Here is a 21,995-nt window from a genome sequence, read left to right on the forward strand (position 1 = left end):
CCAGGCTAGTCTTGCACTCCTGGACTTAAGCGATCCTCCCACCTTGGCCTCCCAAAGTATTGGAATTACCGGCCTGAGCCACACCTGCCCTGTTTTGGGGTTTTAGTATTTACTTTTTATTCTATCCTCTTTCAGAAATAGTTAGACCCTGGCTCTTCCAAAAAGCAAAAAAGGTTTAAAAATTATCTGGATGTGGGGCCGGGCACTGTGGCTCATGCCTGTAATCCCAGCACTTTGGAGGCTGAGGCAGGCAGATCACGAGGTCAGGAGATTGAGACCAGCCTGGCTAACACGGTGAAACCCTGTCTCTACTAAAAAAATACAAAAAAATTAGCCGGGTGTGGTGGCAGGTGCCTGTAGTCCCAGCTACTCGGGAGGCTGAGGCAGGAGAATGGCGTGAACCCGGGAGGCGGAGCTTGCCGTGAGCCGAGATTGTGCCACTGCACTCCAGCCTGGGCGACAGAGCGAGACTCCGTCTCAAAAAAAAAAAAAAAAAAAAAAAAGAAGCTCTCACATGATTGGGTCAGAAAATTGCCCATAACTATTGCTAGGAAAGTTTTTGAAATCTCCGAATTCAATGTAATTGAATTTCTTTAGACACCTAGCCCTCTAGGTTGAAGGAATACCAGTTTTTTAAACTTACCGTATACTTTTTTTTCCTGTACTGTTTGTGAGTGGATTGCATTCATCATGCTCCTCTACCCCATAATACTTTTGTATTTCCTAAGAACAAAGATAGGTAGATGGCCTCAGTTGATATTCCTATTATAGCAGTGGCAACCAAGTGCCTCTGCCTTTGTGTATGTGTGAATTGTCCTAAAGAACGTCCTAAAGAATGCATTTCTGGTGTATTGACAGGCCTGAGACACCCCAACACACCTTCACAGTCCTGGAGCTAGCTTTCTCCATCTTGGCCCCGGCTATCTAAGAAAGTCCCACCACTTTGTGCTACAAAGATTCTCTCTCTCCCCCTCAGGATGTCATTTCAGTTGGGTACCTGGCTTATACCATATGTGTTTCATTGTGGCTGTTGAGGAAAGTTGATTAAACTGGGTGTTCCTGCCTGGAGTTGATTAAGATCTGGTTCACTCAAAAGTTGCTGCCTTGGGCTTGTGATACAAACACAGGTCAGGCTTATTAGCAAGCTCTAGCAGGCGTGTGTGCAGTGAGACTGTGGGGTTTTGTCCACAGCAAGCTGTTCTCAGCCAGTGCTGCAGGGAAAGCGAGAGCAGTAGTGAGCCTGGTTGTTAGGGTTAAAATAGGAGTCAGATGACACTGGACTCTCCTGCTTCAGCCAGGACATAGTTCATTTATGGAAATGCCTAGATTAAGTCTTGTTGGACTTATGCAACAGCCTCTGTCAGGAAAGGAGTGAGATGTGCCCCTGTGTGCTGGAGGGAGTGTGGCTTAGCAGTGGCACAGCTCCCAAAACACATTTTAGCTCTCAATCAGATTTAGCATGTACTGAGTCTCTATTATGTATTAGGCAATAGAGACAGCATTTAGACATACTTTGCCTTGTTCACTTTTTTTTTTTTTTTTTTTTTTTTTTGGCAGGGTCTTACTCTGTTGCCCAGGCTGGAATGCAGTGTTGTAATCATAGCTCACTGCAGCCTTGAACTCCTGGGCTCCAGCCATCCTCCCACCTTTGCCTCCCAAGTAGCTGGGACCACAGGCATGCACCACCACACCTGGCTAATTGTTAAAAATTGTTGTAGAGATAGGATCTTGTTAAATTTCCCAGGCTGATCTCAAACTCCTGACCTCAAGCAGTCCTCCCACCTTGGCCTTCCAAAGTGCTGGGATTACAGACATGAACCACTGTGCCTGGCCTGATTTGCTTTTTAACAATTTCAGGAAATGTGATCAGATGCAGTGGTTAAGAGTGTGAGTTAGAACTGGGTTCAAACTCCAGCCAGGCCATGTAAGCGTGGTGTGACCTCAAGCAGGAGAATAGAGGGAAAGGGCATGGGTTTCTGGGGACAGATCTGCCTCTGAATGGCTATGTCACTTCATCTCTTTACCATGTAAGATTTTGTGGGGTAACATGAGCTGCCGTGGGGAAATCACCTGGGCCAGCACTTGATGTCTAATAAGTGCTCAGTAACTGTTGGCTTTGTTGTCTTGTATTTTCGAAACTCAACTTTGTAGTTGAGGGAACGGAGGCTCAGGAAGCCTGGAGATATACGTGGGGTTACACTTCTGACAAATGGCAGAGCTGGATCTCACCTATAGGTCTTTAGGCCTATTTTGTGTCTTCTACAGAGTCATGAGTGTGGCACAGTCCCCAAAACACGTTTTTTGTTTGTTTGGTTTGTTTTTTGTTTTTTGAGACGCTGTCTTGCTCTGTTGCCCAGGCTGGAATACAGTGGCATGATTTCGGCTCACTGCAACCTCTGCCTCCCGGGTTCAAGTGATTCTCCTGCCTCAGCCTCCCGAGTAGGTGGGACTATAGGCACCTGCCACCACACCCGGCTAATTTTTGTATTTTTAGTAGAGACGGGGTTTCACTGTGTTTGCCAGACTGGTCTCAGGTGATCCACCCACCTCGGCCTCCCAAAGTGCTGGGATTACAGGCATGAGCCACTGCGCCTGGCCCCAAAACACATTTTAATTGTCAGTCAGATTCAGCTGAACCTGAGTTGTATCCAGTTTCTGTCTTGGGTAATCTGACCATAAACCTGGCATTCATTTGTGGCACTAGAGGTTATGGTATTCTTCAGGGGAAGAAAAGGATTGGTAAGGACTTGGGAACTGGATGAAAATTTAATAACAGGCTGGGAGTGAGGAGCCTGGAGCAGAAGGTTTATGGGAAATTGGAGCCCTGTTGCCCCTGAAGGTAGAACAGGGATAGTGGGTGGAAGCTCTAGAAACCGTTCCTCTAGAAACTGCTCATATACAACAGGGGCGGCCCCAGAGCATAGTTTTGTTTGTTTTCTTTTTGACAGGATCTTGCTCTGTGGCCCAGGCTGGGGTACAGTGGCTCCATCACAGCTCCTTGCAGCCTCGACCTCCCAGAACCAAGTGATCCTTTCACCTCAGCTTCCTGCGTAGCTGGACTACAGGCACGTGCCACCACACCCAGCTAATTTTTATAGAGACGAGGTCTCACTGTGTTGCCCAGGCTGGTCTCAAACTCCTGGGCTCAAGTGATCCTCCCACCTTGAGCTCCCAAAGTGTTGATATTACAGACATGAGCCACCACACCCGGCCCATAGTTGTTCTTTTCTCGCTGAGTGTTCAAGCAGAAGCTGGGTGGCCAGTTAGCACTTGAGGAAAAGAATGAATGAGTATAAGATGGCAACTAGCCAGACAGAAATCTGCAGAGACAGCACATCTTTCTACAATAAGGGCTGACCCATTCTAAATAAATTATAGTTCTCTCTCTTCAGAAGGTTCATACAATAAGCTGCTTTTTCTGTAAATGTGGTGCTTGTTGAGGTTGATGCTGGCAGATTGGTATCACCCTCCCATGCCAAGCTGGTCTCACCTTCAGGCTCCCCGTTTGTCCATCCTGCAGTCTATCCTTGTTGACACATTTATCTTTCCTAAGTGCTGCCTTAACCCTATTGATCTTTCTTCTATCGACAAACTTGAGTAACTCCCTTATCTGAAGTAACGACCCTGTCCAGGGTCATTATTCGACTGCTCTGGTCCTCGCATCCTGTAGGCTCCTGCCCAAGTGCCTCCTCTTTTCCTTGTGCAAGCTCTTGCCTCATAACCCTCCAGTAATTTCAGGCCCTTTTTACAGGCCCTGTGGTACCACCTCCATTTCTCAGTCCCTAGTCACCCAAGCTAGAGAGTTCTGTCTCACCTTCTAGAGTATGCACCCTGGAGGGTCAGAACCACATCTGGTATATACTTGTGACCTTCACGGTGCCTTTGAAATCTGAGTGCCAGGCAGTGCAGGGGAAGACAGTTTGGACCAGCAGTTTGAAGTTGTTTTAGTTAGGGTTTAGCACCTTCAAGAGCTCTTCACATCTTTGCTCAGCAGGCAGTGCAGCACAGCCGGGGCTCTGAAGCTAGGCCAGCTGGTTCAAATCTGGAGTTCCCTGCATTCCAGCTGTTTGACCTTGGATAACTGCTTTGGTTTTTTTAACCTGTAAAAATGGGAGCACTCGGCTGGGCGTGGTGGCTCATACCTGTAATCCAAACACTTTGGGAGGCTGAGGTGGGCAGATCGCCTGAGGTCGGGAGTTCAAGACCAGCCTGTCCAACCTGGTGAAACCCCGCCTCTACTAAAAATACAAAATTAGCTGGGCATGGTGGCGCATGCCTGTAATCCCAGCTACTCAGGAGGCTGAGGCAGAAGAATCGCTTGAACCTGGGAGGCAGAGGTCGCGGTGAGCCGAGATTGTGCCATTGCAGTCTAGCCTGGGCAACAAGAGTGAAACTCCATCTCAAAAAAAAAGGGCGGGGGGGAGCACTCATACCCACGCTGAAGGTGTTGTGGGGACTGTTTAGGTAAAGTGCTCAGTGCAGTCCCTGGTGTACACAGTTAGTACTGACAATTGCTGTGTAATTCACCAGCTTTGTCACAATGTCAGTCTGCTTTTCTGGACTTCCCCCTCCCACCAGTCAAGGCCCTCCCCACCGCTGGTGCTGTTGACCGTTAACTGATTAGCTGGTGATTTCCTTCCAGATGTCCAACATCACAGTCACATACAGAGATGGCCGAGTGGCACAGCTGGAGCAGGTATACATCCGTGGCAGCAAAATCCGCTTTCTGATTTTGCCTGACATGCTGAAGAACGCACCCATGTTAAAGAGCATGAAAAATAAAAACCAAGGCTCAGGGGCTGGCCGAGGAAAAGCTGCTATTCTCAAGGCCCAAGGTAGGTGCTTTTCATGCACAGGTTTTAAAATATAGGTTTGTCTTGTGTCTTGTAGAAAGGGGCCCTATTACTGCCTGGGGACGGAGAGGGTTTGACCTCTGCTCTCTCCACACCCCTTCCCCTTGCAGCGTGGAGAGATCCTGTGAGGCCATTATTTAATTTTTTTTTGAGACAGAGTCTCGCTTTGTCACCCAGGCTGGAGTGCAGTGGTGTGATCTGAGCTCACTGCAACCTCTGCCTCCCAGGTTCAAGCAATTCTCCTGCCTCAGCCTTTCAAGTAGCTGAGATTACAGTGTGCACTGCCATGCCTAGCCAATTTTTTTATTTTTAATTTATTTTTATTTTATTTATTTTTGTATTTTTAGTAGAGATGGGATTTCACCATATTGGTCAGGCTGGTCCTGACCTCACATGAGCCACCGCACCTGGAGAGGCCCTTCTTTTCTAGAAGTTCTGTGCAAGAGGTGTGGGATCGCTTGTCCTTGTCTAGTTTGCTGAGCAGACACAGCCCAGAGCAGATGAGCTGACTTGAGTGTGAGAGCAGCATTTCCTAGCGAGACTGGGTCTTATGGATGGACACCAGCATGTACTTAGGGAGATCTGATAGTGGAGCTCCATTTTCAGAAATAAAGCCACCTTTTAGTACATTCCAAAAGTGGGACTGTCCTTTTCGCAGTCCCCTAGTCTGGCCTTGCTTCTTGGTTAGCCTAATTTGGTTTTATATTTAGGTTCATGAAAGTTCTGTCATGTTGATTAGATAACAGTAATTGCGGCCCTTGGAAACTGTCTTAGTGTTGGTAAAAAAGTTTGCAGCCAGGGAAGGCACTGGATTCTCCATTGGTATCTTTAGCTGCTATACATGTTTTATATATATGTGAGGAAAAAAGTCAAACTGTGTTTTTCCTCTGCTCTCACAACACGACAATCAACAAAGAAGACTTCTGTGACCAAGCAAGCAGTCAGTTCTGCAGTAGACACCAGCTGGGTGTCCTTCAGTTCTGACATTATCTACCTGGAGATAGCCTGAAAAACCACAGGTTGAGGGCTCGGTCCCACAAGACTGCCCCTGCACCCCCCACTATTATGCATAAGCACAGGCCTCCAGAACATCTGAATGGCTTCAAGTCAGGGTTCTCACGTCTGTCTCGGGTTCGATTAATTTGCTGGAGTAGCTCACACAACTCAGGAATCACATACTTAAGTTTACTGGTTTATAACAGTATACTTTATAGGCTACAAATAAACAGCCACATGAAGAGATGCATAGGGTGAGATCTGGAAGGGTCACAAGCACAAGAGCTTCTAGCCCCATGGAGTTTCCTCCTGGCACATTTGTTCACCTTCCTGTCAGGCTCCTCATGGTCAGCTGTCCCGAAGCTCCCCTAACCCTGCCCTCTTGGGCCTTTTATGGAGACTTCATTGGATAGTCATGATTAAAGGATGGACAACCATGTGGAAATGCCATTAGACAAAATGGGTGTGATCTAACACTAATAGACGGGGTGGGGAAACCCCGCAAGGCCTGTCCAGATTCTTTTTGGCCTCTCTCTGTGGCATTTGTTCCTCCAGGGTGTAGGGCAGGACCTTTCTGTGGAGTGAGGTCTTATGACCCACAATCAGATTAGGGTCCTGCCTTGGGCAGGTGAAAGGAGGGCAAGAGAAGTTTCAAGAGAGAGAGATTCTGTCTCCCGAGTCCTGCTTCTGAGGCCTAAAGTGCCCCAATGTTATAACAAAAGACTATAACAAGGACTATAGGAGTTATGAGCTGGGAACCAGGGATGAAAGCTCAAGTTTAAAGATGTAATAGTGTGAGGGGCCAGGCGCAGTGGCTCATGCCTATAATCCCAGCACTTTGGGATGCCGAGGTGGGCAGATCACGAGGTCAGGAGTTCGAGACCAGCCTGGCTAACACAGTGAAACCCCGTCTCTACTAAAAATACAAAAATTAGCCGGGCGTGGTGGCAGATCCCTGTAGTCCCAGCTACTTGGGAGGCTGAGGCAGGAGAATCGCTTGAACCCAGGAGGTGGAGGTTGCAGTGAGGCGAGATTATGCCAGTGCACTCCAGCCTAGGCAACAGAGCTAGACTCCATCTCAAAAAAAAGAATATTTTATTTGTTATTCAAAGCCTGTCTTCTCCTAGAACCCCTGGGTTACAGAGGAGAATGGCAGTCTTATCATGCTATTTATATGGAGAGTGTTTTCTTTTTGCTACTATGAAATAATTCTTTTTTTTTTTTTTTGGAGACTGAGTCTCCATCGCCCAGGCTGCAGTGCGGTAGCTTGATCTCAGCTCACTGCAACCTCCTCCGACTCCCAGGTTCAAGTGATTCTCTTGCCTCAGCCTCCCGAGTAACTGGGATTGCAGGCATATACCAACACATGCAGCTAATTTTTGTGTGTTCAGTAGAGAAGGGGTTTTGCCATGTTGGCCAGTCTGGTCTCAAACTTACGACCTCAAGTGATCTGCCTGCCTTGGACTCGCAAAGTCCTGGGGTTACAGACATAAGCCACTGCACCCAGCCCGAAATAATTATTTTCTCAGAAAAAAATACAAAAGATAATATAACCCTTCTCCCAGATCTAACACATGTTAACACTTAACTATATTTGTTTCAGAATTGAAAAAATGAATTCAGTGCATCTATAATGTTTTTCAGCTCACCCAAGGCCAGCCCCAGGGATTTGTCTTTTCTGTAGCTCTCAGACCACCTTCTTTGCCCTCAGCATGCTACCTCCCAGCCTCCTGTAGAGAGCAGTGTGGGACTGGAAGGCAAGAGTGTGCTGCTAGCTCCTGCTCTGATGCCAGTCCCCAGCCCCTGCCCTTCCATCTCCATCTCCTCTGTGAAATGCAATGGCTGTCAGCCAGACGTGTTGGCTCATGCCTGTAATCCTGACACTTTGGGAGGCTGAGGTGGGTGGATCACCTGAGGTCAGGAGTTCAAGACCAGCCTGGCCAACATGGTGAAACCCTGTCTCTACTAAAAATACAGGAAATTAGCCGGGCGTTAGGGTTCACGCCTGTAGTCCCAGCTACTCAAGTGGGAGGCTGAGACATGAGAATCACCTGATCCCAGGAGGTGGAGATTGCAGTGAACCGAGATCATGCCACTGCACTTCAGCCTGGGCAACAGAGTGGGACTCCGTCTCAAAAAAAAAAAAAGGGCGGGGGGGGGGGTGGAAATGCAATGGCCAGGGTGGTGTTGGACCAGGTAACCCTTCAGAACCCTTCTAACTAGTGTCCTAGGGCCTTGGCTACTCTGTGCTATGAGCATTCACTGACCACACTGACCTGGCCTCATATTTTCTCTTCTTCCCTTTCAGTGGCCGCAAGAGGAAGAGGACGTGGAATGGGACGTGGAAACATCTTTCAGAAGCGAAGATAATTTTCTAAGTTGAACAACTTTGTCCTTTTTTCTTTCAGGTTATCTGAGTTCGTTGGGGTGGGTGCTTGTGTATATGTCCTAGGTATCTTTTGACATCTTTCTCTTTAGATCAGGGGAAATGTTTAAGCTAAATAAATCTGGGGGGTTTTTTGTTCTGTTTTGTTTTGTTTTGTTTTTTTCTTTGAGAAAGTAAGGACTTTGTGTTCATTTGAAGTTTGCTTTGGCTAAATTTTGACACCCTGGGGGGTGTCCTGGGAGAATGCCAGTACTTTGAAATAGCACAGCTATTGATGAGAGTCTAAGCTGCTGTTCCTGGCCAGTTGCAGGTTAAGCCCCAGAAAAGTTCACCTTGGAGAAGCTCTGAGAACACACAGATTGTGTCTCCTTCATCTTCAGACACAGGCACATAGTGTGGCACTTTGTTCAGTTAACATTTGTGGAACTGTCATCAGCTCAGCTTTAACAACACAGGTGACCCTGTCCCTTGATAAAGTCATAGGTAATTCAGGGGCCGGGCGCGGCAGCTCATGCATGTAATCCCAGCACTTTGGGAGGCCAAGGCGGGCGGATCACGAGGTCAGGAGTTCGAGACCAGCCTGGCCAATATGGAAACCCCGTGTGTACTAAAAATTTAAAAATTAGCCAGGTGTTGTGGCACGTACCTGTAGTCCCAGCTACTCGGGAGGCCGAGGCAGAAGAATCGCTTGAACCCAGGAGGTGGACATTGCAGTGAGCAGAGATCGTGCCACTGTACTCCAGCTTGGGCGACAGAGTGAGACTGCACCTCAAGAAAAAAAAAGTAATTCAGGGGATCCTAGTGGCCAGCTTCCTTGGCTCGTATACTGGCTACAACAAGCAGTTTTGTGGTGATTTGGGGAAACAGATTCTTAAGAGTTTATCAGAGCATCTCAGCATTGATTGGCACATCCATAGTTGTTACTGTAGAGAGGGTGACCAGCAGCTCAGCACAGTGGCTTGCTTCCAGCACTCTGGGAGGCTGAGGTAGAGGATCGTTTGAGAGGAGTTCAAAACCAGCCCATGAGACATAGTGAGACCCTGTCTCTACAAAAAATTTTAAAAATTAACTTGGCATGGTGGTGCACACCTGTAGTCCTCGCTCCTAGGGAGGCTGAGGTGGGAGGATCACTTTAGCCTGGGAGTATGAGGCTGCAGTGAGCTATGACCTTGCCACTGTACTCCAGCCTGGGCAAAAGAGCAAGACTTTGTCTTTAAAGAAAAATAGGTAGTAGTAAAGAGTATAAGATACACAGGGTGAATAATTGTGACAAAAACACAGAAATTGGAAAAGCAGCCTGAAAAAATCAAATAACCAAAAAGAGGTCTTGCCAGGGATTCAGTGTGGTATGAGCTACAGCATAAGCCATCAAGAGGAAAACTGATCAATTATTAGCTCTTAGAATATTGCTCATTGAACAGATTGTTCAAGTAATGAAAGAGGAGGGAAAAAAAATCCAGCACATTAGTTAACCTGGCATCAATTAATGAGTTTCTAATAAGCTTTGTCTTATGATACTACCTGGAGGTTACAGAACTGGTATTCTTCGAGGAATAAGCATCAGTGAGTTGGTCAGATACAATAGACGTTTAAAATAGGGCTTCAGGCCAAACATGGTGCCCCACGCCTATAATGCCAGCACTTTGGGAGGTCGAGGCGGGAGGATCACTTGAACCTAGGAGTTTGAGACTAGCCTAGGCTGTTAAGCTTTGTTAAGACCGCATCTCTACAAAAAATTGAAAAGTAGCCAGGCACAGCTGATGCCTGCAGTCCCAGCTACCCTGGAGGTTGAGGCAGGAAGACCACCTGAGCCCAGGAGATTAAGGCTGCAGTGAGCTATAATTGCACCACTGCATGCCAGCCTGGATCACAGTGAGACCCTGTCTCTTAAAAAAAAAAAAAAAAAAAAAAAAAATGAAAGCAGTGGTTTTCAACATCAACTAAGGATCTTATTAGAAATGAAGACTGCAAGCCCCACGCCTGGAGTGGGGCCCAGGAATCTGCATTTTAAACAATTCCCTTGTCCCCAGATAAGTAATTCTTAAGTATTCTATCTTAAGTAGACCTGAAGCCGTATTTTGACCCTGTACTAGTATGTTATTTTAGTATAACCATTACTGAATTCATCATACTTTTATAGTAAATAGTACTTTGAATAATAACACATTACACTTAATAGTAGTGAACTGCATCCTCAATATCAGAAGCAACTTTTGATGTAGTTCATCCTGGACCCGTACAGGAACACCAGCCTTGCAGATTCTCCACACAATGGAAACTGGCTGTAACCCTACCTAGATCTGAAAAGTGAAGGGGGATCAACCTAAAATATGTAGCTTTGTAAACAGTTTTATATCCTGCATCTTAGGGGGAAAAATCAGTTGACGCAGATTGAAAACAAGTTGTTCCGTAAGGTTTATTATGAAAAACAGTAGCCCTCCTACCCTGCCTTTACCCCACTTTCCTTGCCTCACAATAGTCCTTCCAACTCTTGGTTGATTTGTTTATATTTACCTCCATGTCTCAATATGAACATGTTTTCATAACTATTCCTTGATGGTTTTTTGTTTGCTTGTTTTAAGAAGGTCTCACTCTCCCCCAGGCACGAGTACAATGGCACAGTCATGGCTCACTGCAGCCTCAACCTTCTCGGGCTCAGGTGATTCTCCCACCTCAGCCTCCTGAGTAGCTAGAAATACTGGTGCACACCACCATGCCTAGCTAATTTTTGTATTTTTTGTAGAGACAGGGTTTTGCCATGTTGCCCAAGCTGGACTTGAACTCCTGGGCTCAAGTGATCTGCCCGCCTCGGCCTGCTGGGATTATAGGTGTGAGCCACTGCACCCGGCCAGCATTATCTTTTGAATCCTCTCTTCCTCCTGCCCACCATGAATATACTTCCTCTCAACCATCTCCCGGATATTGTAATTCTGGTTAGATCATATTCAGTGTCAAATTATTAAGATGTGATTAAACTTTTTAAAAATATGACAGTGTCATAGTGATCACAGCTGAGTCATATAATGGACTAGATTACCGTGGAACTTTTCCCTGAAAGTAATCCTCTTGCATTTTTATTTGCTTAGTTTTCTATTTGTCACTAATTCAACCCCAATCATATCTAAAGATCATGACACATCATTTATCAGTTATTATTCTTGACCCACCCCAATCTGGACTGGTTTCTCCCTGTGCTTGGTGTGTTGCTGTCAACCTGGGCACTCCCCACACTGCTCCTCTGTTGGATCTCTGTTTTCTGTGTAACCTCTTCTTTTATCACCTTATTTTGGGGGAGTACCTCCATGTCTAAAAATGTGCTCACAGTTGATTTGATTGGGTATGAAATTCTATGTTGGAATTAGTGCCGGGTGCAGTGGCTCACACCTGTAATCCCAGCACTTTGGGAGGCCGAGGCGGGCGGATCACGAGGTCAGGAGATCGAGACCACGGTGAAACCCTGTCTCTACTAAAAATACAAAAAAACTAGCTGGGCGTGGTGGCGGGCACCTGTGGTCCCAGCTACTCAGGAAGCTGAGGCAGAAGAATGGCATGAACCCAGGAGGCAGAGCTTGCAGTGAGCAAGATTGCACCACTGCACTCCAGCCTTCCAGCCTGGGTGACAGAGCGAGACTCCATCTCAAAAAAAAAAAAAGGAATTAGTATCCTTCAGAATTTTGAAGGTATGGCTACTTTGTCATCTAGCATTGCTGTAGAGAAGTCTGAAGTGATTTTGAGTCCAGATCCTTTTTTTTTTTTCCTGAGACGAGTCTCGCTCTGTCGCCCAGGCTGGAGTGCAGTGGCGTGATCTCGACTCACTGCAAGCTCCACCTCCCAGGTTCACGCCATTTTCCTGCCTCAGCCTCCCGAGTAGCTGGGACTACAGGCGAACACCACCTCGCCCAGCTAATTGTTTTGCATTTTTTAGTAGAGACGGGGTTTCACTGTGTTAACCAGGATGGTCTCGATCTCCTGACCTCATGATCCACCCGCCTCGGCCTTCCAAAGTGCTGGGATTACAGGCGTGAGCCACCGCGCCCGGCCGGAGTCCAGATCCTTTTTATATGACTTGGTTTTTTTTCCCTTCTGTCACCAGTGTTCCAAAATTTCACAATGACGTATAAATACCTGCCTTGGTGAAGGTCTGTTTCCATGCCAGGCCCCTTTCCGAGTGGACTCTTGTCCTTAATTTCTGGGAAACTTTCTTGAATTCATTCTCAGTGATTTTCTTCCTTAGGTTGTCTGTGGTTTTTCTTTTTCCTTTTTTTTTTTTTTTTTTTTTTAAAAGACTTGAGTTTCACTCTTATTGCCCAGGCTGGAGTGCAATGGTGCCATCTCAGCTCACTGCAACCTTTGCCTCTGGTGTTCAAGCAATTCTCCTGCCTCAGCGATTCTCCTGCCTCAGCCTCCCAAGTAACTGGGATTACAGGCACCTGCCCCAACACCTGGCTAATTTTTTGTATTTTTAGTAGAGGCGGGTTTTCACCATGTTGGTCAGGCTGGTCTCAAACTCGTGACCTCAGGTGATCCACCTGTCTTCGCCTCCCAAAGTGCTGGGATTACAGGCGTGAGCCACCGTGCCTGGCTGTTGTGGTTTTTCTTTCTGGAATTTCTGTTACTCAGATGGTGGACCCAGAATTACCTCTCCTCCCTGTGTGCCCCAACCCCAATTTTCTTTTCTTTTGATCATAATTTATGGAGGATTACTCCAAGTTGATTCTCTGATTGTTCCTTTATATATGTAGATATATAGAGACAGTACCTTGTTCCTTGTTGCAACATCTTTGAGGATATTAATATGCTCTGTAGAAGCTTTCATCTCCCTGCATATGTCTTTCCGCTTTCTGTTCTTTAATCTTTCATGTTACAGACTTTCTTCAGCTGCCTGGCAATCGTTGGTAATCATGCTTATATTTAAGAGTGGAGTATTAAAAAGAATATGTGTTTGTAAGGTGATCTCATTGAGCTTCTTTGGGGAAATCCCCAGTGTCCATACTTCTAGAACTTTGCTCTGGGCTGGACAGGTTCTCTTGGAGAAACTTTTGGTCTCACATCAGGAGGGTTTACTCTGAGCTGCTGGATTGAGAGCTCTGTTGGAGAAGAGGGTGAGAGTTTCAGCATTCTAGTATGTCCACTTTCAGTTCCTTCATCCAGGTCTCTGGGAGGGCTCCTAGTCCAGAAACCTAACCCCCTCTGGAGAATAAGCTTCCAACTTTTTTGCCAAGATTGGGGAAGTCAGGTCATGTGGAAATATGAATGTTTAAGCATGTTTTTGCTTTTTTTCTTTGAAAATATATTACTTTAAAATGAAGAATAAGGCTGGGGGTGGTGGCTCATGCCTGTAATCCCAGTACTTTGGGAGGCTGAGGTGGGCAGATCACCTGAAGTCAGGCAATCAAGACCAGCCTGGCCAACATGACAAAACTCTGTCTCTACTAAAAATACAAAAATTAGCTGGGTGTGGTGGCACATGCCTATAATCTCAGTTACTGGGGAGGCTGAGGCAGGAGAATCGCTTGAACCCAGGAGGTGGAGGTTGCATTGAGCTGAGATCGCACCACTGCACTCCAGCCTGGGCAACAGAGCGGGACTCTGTCTCAAAAAGAAAAAAAAAAAGAATAACTCAGATTTAAAGAAGATATAGACTAAAGGATGATGTCACAAAGGTAATTAGACCAGTATTTAACGTGAATTTCTGAGCAGGACACGGTGGCTCACGCCTGTAATCCCAGCACTTTGGGAGGCCGAGGCGGGTGGATCAGGAGGTCAGGAGTTCAAGACCAGCCTGGCCAAGATGGTGAAACCCCATCTCTACTAAAAATACAAAAATTAGCCAGGTGTTGGGGCGGGTGCCTGTAATCCCAGCTACTCAGGAGGCTGAGGCAGAGAATTGCTTTAACCCAGGAGGCAGAGCTTGCAGTGAGCCGAGATTGTGCCACTGCACTCCAGCGTGGGTGACAGAGCAAGACTCCATCTCAAAAAGAAAAAGAAAAACCAAAAACATGAATTCTGGTTCTGAGTGCCACCGTGACCACCTCTCCCAGCCTCTGGTTGGTTATCTATACAAGGGTGGATGTGGACTCACTTGATTCACTGATACTATCCTAGCTTCTACACTGGTAGAACCATAACCTTAAAAAACAATCAAAGCATACAGGATCTTTTCTGCCACTAGCCAAGATGAAAGTAATTGACTTATCATTGTGTCTGAAAAAACACACACAAAATAATATGAAACAATGGTTTTCAAGACATCAGACACTGAAGGAGAATAATCCCTGAGAAACGAGAAATAAATAAGGGGAGTTGTACAATTGCCCCAGCTCACTGCCTGACAAGAGTCTCCAAGCTGTGGCACGGCGAAGGGGACTGAAGCTGACCTACCAGCCTGCCTGCATTGAGAAATGAGAGCTGAGAGTTCAGAGAAGCCACCAAGGCAGCTAGAACTATAGGACAATGCTAGAGAAGAAAGACACACGGAGAACCCAAGAGATCTGCAGCGGGTCGCTTTTGAATATTCAGAATACTGATGAGCACACCGATGTGAGGAAGTTAACAGGCTGGGGAAGACCCATAAAGAATTGGAACAGTGCTTGGCATCTTGCTAGGCTGAGACTAAACATTTTCCTACCAGTCAGACAAAAAATTCACAGGATATGGAGTACAGTGTTGTTTTAAGATGTACCATATCTGATTTTGTTTTAATCAGGTATGGTAAGACCCAGAGACAGCTGCCTTGAAAGAATGTATTACTTACAGTTCTCAAAGAATGGGGCAAACCATGTTACGTGGGCCATATGGGGAAACACCAGCCTGAGTCAGGAGGCAGAAGGAGCAATGGCAGAGCAAGACCCAGAGCCTTCATTGTAGTTTTCTCATGAAGGAATGAGTGAGGCAGAGTAGGCAAGTTTGAGCAAGTTTAGGAATGGATAGTCTGAATAATTTTCAGCTGGGTTATAAGTGGTCTCTGTAAAGTACCTTGCCCTGAGGTGATTGAGGGTAAATGAAATACTGGCTTAGTGTATGAGAATTAGATAAAGGAGGCAGTTGTGGGTATGGACTTTGGATTGTTTGGTTTGTACATGAAAGACACGTTGCTAGCAAGTTGTTTACTATCTCTAGGAATTAGCTAACCCTGGGAGGAGCATCCTCCAGGATTAGCAAGGCCCAAGATACCAAAGTATCATAAAACAGAAAACAAAAGGCATGATTATTACAAATATCCAGGAAGGTCTTGCCTGGTAAATGAGGAATAATTAGCCCAAGACTGAGCGCTGGACCTGAATAACAAGTCATAAAAACAACACATTAAAACATGAAACTTTTTCCGGACCAATTAAATATATCCAAGAATAAGACTCAAAAAGATTCATAGGAATATAAAAATGTCCAGTACCCCACACGGTAAAATTCACTATGTCTGGCTCCAGTCAGAGATTGCTAGGCATGCAAAGATGCAGGAAAGCACAGCACATAATGAGATTAAGAGATCCAAAACTACACAGATGTTAGAATTAGCAAAGAAGGGCCGGGCGCAGTGGCTCAAGCCTGTAATCCCAGCACTTTGGGAGGCTGAGGCAGGCGGATCACGAGGTCAGGAGATCGAGACCATCCTGGCTAACATGGTGAAACCCCCGTCTCTACTAAAAATACAAAAAATTAGCCGGGCGTGTGTTGGCTGGCGCCTGTAGTCCCAGCTACTCGGGAGGCTGAAGCAGGAGAATGGCGTGAACCTGGGAGGCGGAGCTTGCAGTGAGCCGAGATCGCGCCACTGCACTCCAGCCTGGGGAACAGAGCAAGACTCCGTCTCAAAAAAAAAAAAAAAAAAAAGAATTAGCAAAGAAGGTCATTAAAAGTTGTAACTATATATTTTAAAAGCTGAGCAGATTTTAAAAGAAGAATCTCTGATTTCAAGAATTATTATAGAGCTATACTCATCAAAACAGCATGGTATTTCATCAAGTTAAGCAAATAGATCAAAGGAACAGAGAGTCTGAATACAAATCCACACATGTATACAAAATGAGTTTTTTCAAAGCCACAAAGGTAATGCACTGGAGAAAGGATAGCATTTTCAACAAATGGTGCCAGAACAATTGGATATCCGTATGGAAAAATCCCCCCAAACTTGGGTCTATACCTCACGCCATACAAAAAAATTAATTCCAAATGGATCATCAACTTAAAACTATAAAACTTCTAGAAGAAATGTAACCCTAAACCTTGAGTTAAGCAAAAATTTAGATATAATACCAAAAGTACTATCCATGAAAGACCAAACTAATATACCACCAGAATAAAAAACTGCTTTCCAATGACACTGTTAAAAGACTAACCACAGGCCGGGCGCGGTGGCTCACGCTTGTAATCCTAGCACTTTGGGAGGCCGAGGTGGGCGGATCACAAGGTCAGGAGATCGAGACCACGGTCAAACCCCGTCTCTACTAAAAATACAAAAAATTAGCCGGGCGTGGTGGTGGGCGCCTGTAGTCCCAGCTACTCGGAGAGGCTGAGGCAGGAGAATGGCGTGAACCCGGGAGGCGGAGCTTGCAGTGAGCCGAGATCGCACCACTGCACTCCAGCCTGGGTGACAGAGCGAGACTCCGTCTCAAAATAAATAAATAAATAAATAAATAAATAAAAGACCACGAAATTTTGGCAAAACTAAGTGTAATAAAAAACGTGTATCCAGAATATATAAAGAATTTGCGGCCAGGCACCGTGGCTCACGCCTGTAATCCCAGCACTTTGGGAGGCCGAGGCGGCCAGATCACCTGAGGTCAGGAGCTCGAGACCAGCAACATGGAGAAACCCCGTTTCTAGTAAAAATACAAAATTAGCCCAGCATGGTGGCACATGCCTGTAACTCCAGCTACTCAGGAAGGCTGAGGCAGGAGAATCGCTTGAACCCAGGAGGCGGAGGGTGCGGTGAGCCGAGATCGTGCCATTGCACTCCAGCCTGGGCAACAAGAGCGAAACTCTGTCTCAAGAAATAAAGAATTTGCAAAGCTCAATAATAAGACATGGGGAAAAAATTTGAACAGACTTGAGAAGATACAGATGGCAAACATGCACATTAAAAGATGTTCAGCATCATTAGTCATTAGGGAAATGCCCAAGTTAAAGCCAGAGAGATACTGCTACACACCTAGAAGAATGGCTAATGTTTAAAAAACTCACCATGCTATGTGCTGTTGAGTATGTAAAGCAACAAGAACTGCCAAACACTGCTGATGGGGATGTAAAACTGCACCACCACTTTGGAAAACAGTTTGATAGTTTCTTAAGACATTAAAAATACATCTACCTTATGATCCCTGCATTCCACTCTTAGGTATTTACCCAAGGGAAAAGGAAATATATGTCCATGCAAAAACTTACACATGAATTTTCATAGCAGCTTTATTTGTAATAGCCAAAAACTGGACACAACTCAAACATCCATCAACAGATAAATGGATAAATTGTGGCACACCATCCAGTGCAATACTCGGCAATAAAAAGGAACAACTGGTACACGTGAGTGAGCCTCTAAATAATTGTGCTAAGTGAAAAGCCATATAGAAGACAGTACATGCGGCTGGCTGTGGTGGCTCACACCTGTAATCCCAGCACTTTGGGAGGCTGAGGCAGGCAGATCACTTGAGGTCAGGAGTTCAAGACCAACCTGGCCAACATGGTGAAACCCCATCTCTACTAAAAATACAAAAATTAGCTGGGCATGGTGGCCTGCTCCTGTAGTCCCAGATACCCAGGAGGCTGAGGCAGAACTGCTTGAATCTGGGAGGGGGAGGTTGCAGTGAGCTGAGACTGCACTCCAGTATGGGTGACAAAGTGAGACTTCACCTCAAAAAAAAAAAAAAAAAAAGGATATATGATTCCATATATCCCAAAATCTAGCAAATGCAAACTGTAAAAAACAGCAAATCAATGGTTGCTTTTGGATGGCAGTGGGCATGGAGAGGCAGGAGGGAGGGATTACGAAGAGGCATGACAAAACTTTTGGGGTGACAGGTACATTTACTATCTTGATTGTGATAGTGGCTTCATAATCTTGTGTAATGCTCGGAATGTCTACTTTTTGTGTTTCAATTATACCTCAAAGAAGGGTTATTTTAAAAAAAATTTTAAAAAACAAGCCGAGCGCAATGGCTCATGCCTGTAATCCCAGCACTTTGGGAAGGCAAGGCGGCAGATCACAAGGTCAAGAGTACAAGACCAGCCTGGCTAATATGGTGAAACCCTGTCTCTACTAAAAATACAAAAATTAGCCAGGCATGGTGGCAGGCTCCTGTAGTCCCAGCTACTTGGGAGCCTGAGGCAGGAGAATCCCTTGAACCTGGTGGGGCAGAGGTTGCAGTGAGCCAGCATCATGCCACTGCACTCCAGCCTGGGTGACAGAGTGGGACTCTGTCTCAAAAAAAAAAAAAAAATTGTGCATAGTTGGAAAAGAAAATACTAGTTTTCATGGGTGATTGGCAACTAGCTCTAAGTGGAACAAGTGCATTTTCCTTTCCTTCCAGGTCCCAGAGAAAAACCTCCATGCTGGGTTGATAGCAGCAGCTAGGATCAGTTGCCCAAGGCTCTGGATTCTCGAGATGAAGACCGTCAGCAGAGGCTGACCTCTCCTGCGGGCTCATGTCCTAAAGCACCTTATTTGGGCTCAAATATCCTCCCTTTTAGGACAGAAGAGAAGTTCCCGAGTCTTGGTCACATTGGGCCTGTGGAGTACAGTATCTTTTCTACATATATCCTTTTGATGTTCTCAGCATCCCTGCAAGGCAGGCTAAGGCATGAGGAGCCTCAGGCCCAGGGAGCTGAAGGAAGATTCCAAGAGCTGGGTGTGGATGCCGCACCCCTGAGCCTGGGCCGCCTGGGTTTTGCTCAGCCTGGGAAGTACTTCCAAACCCACTCTTCGCTAGTCTCTTAGAATCCTGCGGGAGGGCAAAGCCCAGATCATCATGGCTGCTTCCACCATGTAGCTGCAGATCAGGAAACTGAGGTCCAGGGAGGTCCTGACTGGCTTTGCCCCAGGGACAACGAAGCTTGAAGTCTGTTCCCCACAGGAGGACCATGATGGTTCTCTTGCTTCAAATGGCCTCTTTGGAAGGGGCTTGCTCATTTAGGTGAATCCTGGGGCCAAGCAGCCCCAGTGACAGTCCCTGGGATGGCGGTAGGAGAGGGAGCAGCAGGCAGGCGTTAACGTCACAGACTGGCACCAGACCACCCGGGCTTACACTCTGGCTCCTCCAGTTTCTGGCTCTTTGAACTTGGACAAGTAATCCCCTTTCTTTATTTTTTCTTTTTTTGAGACAGTCTCACTCCGTCACCCAGGCTGGAGTGCAATGGCGCAATCTCGGCTCACTGCAACCTCCACCCACCAGGTTCAAGCAATTCTCCTGCCTCAGCCTCGTAAGCAGCTAGGATTACAGGCACCCACCAACACCCTGACTAGTTTTTTTGTTTTTTTTTTAGTAGAGATTGGGTTTTGCCATGTTGGCTAGCCTAAGTCTTGAACTCCTGACCTCCACCCGCCTCGGCCTCCCAAAGTGTTGGGATTACAGGCATGAGCCACGCCGCCTGGCCAACAAGTCCCCTTTCTTAACCTCTTTCTGCCTCAGTCGACTCACCTGGAAAACAGCACCTACCTCCTTCAAATGAGAAGAGAAAGGAGTATAAGGCCATCAGAACAGTACCTGGCACAAGGGAGGCTATGGAAGTGCTTGTTGAATAAAAAAAAAGGCTTCATCTCTGGCCTAGTCCCAAAGGTTTGGGTTCTTGCCATTGCCACCCAGAGAGCCCTGGGTGGAGGCCCTGCTGACATTGAAGAGTGCTTGCCCTCCTCCCCTCAATGCGGTAGACACTTTCCAAAACTTACGTCATCCTCACTCCAGTGGGACAATGGAAGGCTTGGTGTACCTCATTCCCAAGATGAGGGAACAGGCTCTGAGAGGACCACATCTCCAGCAAGTGACACGCTGGGACCAAGGCCAGTCCTGTCTGCCTCCTAGACTAGGCGTGAGTGAGGACCGGCCTGAGTACAGCCCACCTGCTTCCTCCTCCGTTTGGAGCTTGGGCTGGAGCTGTCCTGGCCAGTACTCTCTGCCTCACCAGGCTGCATGAGCTACAAGCTGCCACTTCCTGGAGCTTGGTGGCCCTGCCCTCGACGGCCTTGCTGGTGGTCGTGAAGGCTCCGTGAAAGCTGTTAACACCTGCATGGCAGTGAGGCCAACCTTCCCCACTTGATCTGTTTCAGGCTCTGGCTCCGCTACTGCATCGTGTGCTTCTGTCCAAGAGGCAGAGAGACTGAAACTATCTGCTGCCGCCTGGATTCTCCCAGAGCTTGCCTGGAACACCAGCTCAGGTCCTCACGCGCCATCCTGGTAGGAATCTCTCAGTGATGGTGGAGGGTTTGAGGGCTGGGTTAGGGCCAGTGGTGGGCAAGGAGTCAGCAGGGCACAAGGGACTGGAGAGCTTAGCATTTCTCCAACAGGAGTTTCACCGGGAGCTCAGAGGCCTGCTTATGTGACAGGTTTATCAGGTGCCTGGCCCAGGGCCAGCTCTCATACAGTTTTGATTTAAATAATAGATTGCTCACAGAATAAGTGCATGTTGGTTTAAGCTTTCATTTTCTCATAATCCTTCTCTCCGCTGGCCCCTCCCACCATCTACCCCATTTTGCCTCACTCTGGGGAGCCTGAACACCCTGTTCCAGAGTAGGGGCATAGGGAAACACTTCTATGGCTTCTGAGCTGCTGGGCAGGGCCAGTCCCTACAACAAGGAGAGCTGGGAGGGAGCTGGACCCCAGGATGGAGTGCTGAGAGCTGAAAGTCCTATTTAACAGAGGGGAGGGAGCAGAGATCCCAAAAAGGGAAAGGCCTGGCCAGGTCCCACGGCAAGTCAGGAGCAGGTCGGGGCTGAACTGTGAGATCTCCAATCTCTCCAAAGCCTTTGGGTAAGAAGTCTGCCTAAAGCAGTGAGATCAGTGGGGTCTAAGGAAAATCCTTTTCCTCACTGCCTCCATCCCAGTCCTGGGACCCAGCACCATCCTGTCCTCACCCTCCTTGGCCATCTCCTTCTGCCCTGAGAAGCTGTTATGCATCCAGCCAGACTGGGAATGTGCTGGAATCCATGCAACACAGGGGATGGATGCGCCGCTTACAGTCCCCTGTGGGCCATGGCTGTGAGAGAAAGTCAGAGCTGGTGGCTGGGGTGTGTAGGCCCAGGAGGACCTCTGCCTCCTCCTTAGCCTTGGAGCCCCCCTCTGCTGCTGAGTCTCTCCTCATCTAGCAGAGGCCCACTGCCCCCAGACCTTACCTCCTGGCTCAGCACGTGACTTCCTCACTCTGGGTGTCAGTATCCCCCCGGACATCTATAAATTCCTTTCCCGCCTGCCCTGCCTGTCTTCTAGTTGGGCTGAACTGTAACTCCTCACACAGGGCTGAGGGTGACTGTGGCATTAGGCTTCTGGTTGGGAGCCCACCCTGATGGTGCTTGGGGAGGAAGGGAGACAGTTCCCCCGCCAGGGGCAGCCCTAGGACTACTCTGCCCCCAAGGCCCCCTGCTGCTGACGATGCGCACCTCCACCCCCTGCATGCTCTCCCACACGGGGACCCCCAGGGCCTGGAGGGAACACACAAGCACTTTTGTCTCTGGCTTGCTGTGTCTCCTAACCCCACAGAGCTGCCCCTCGCCAAATACAGGAGGCCTGGGGCTGGGTACTGGGGGTGGCAAGCAGCACTGTACCCTGTGGGAGGCAGGC

At 47.3% G+C, this 21,995-nt stretch overlaps 2 protein-coding genes across 8 annotated transcripts in view; both read left to right on the forward strand.

The window, feature by feature from the left end:
• SNRPD3 (small nuclear ribonucleoprotein D3 polypeptide) overlaps positions 1-8,374 on the forward strand; it is a 14,325-nt gene extending 5,951 nt beyond the window's left edge. For both annotated transcript variants that reach the window (XM_055252390.2, XM_055252391.2), the window contains exons 3-4: positions 4,643-4,835; positions 8,158-8,374. In XM_055252390.2, coding sequence (XP_055108365.1) covers positions 4,643-4,835; positions 8,158-8,219 — 255 coding nt within the window. In that variant the 3' untranslated portion in view covers positions 8,220-8,374. The remainder of the gene's footprint in view (positions 1-4,642; positions 4,836-8,157) is intronic.
• Positions 8,375-16,754: 8,380 nt separating this feature from the next.
• Positions 16,755-21,995, forward strand: part of GGT1 (gamma-glutamyltransferase 1) — a 49,095-nt gene continuing 43,854 nt past the window's right edge. For 5 of the 6 annotated variants that reach the window (XM_063623564.1, XM_063623568.1, XM_055252317.2 and 2 more), the window contains exon 1: positions 16,755-20,615. The gene's annotated coding sequence lies outside the window, so the exon portion shown is untranslated. The remainder of the gene's footprint in view (positions 20,616-21,995) is intronic. The other variant, XM_063623574.1, reaches the window with a different exon arrangement.

This window comes from Symphalangus syndactylus, chromosome 18 (genome assembly GCF_028878055.3).
Source record: "Symphalangus syndactylus isolate Jambi chromosome 18, NHGRI_mSymSyn1-v2.1_pri, whole genome shotgun sequence".
Lineage (NCBI taxonomy): Eukaryota > Metazoa > Chordata > Mammalia > Primates > Hylobatidae > Symphalangus > Symphalangus syndactylus.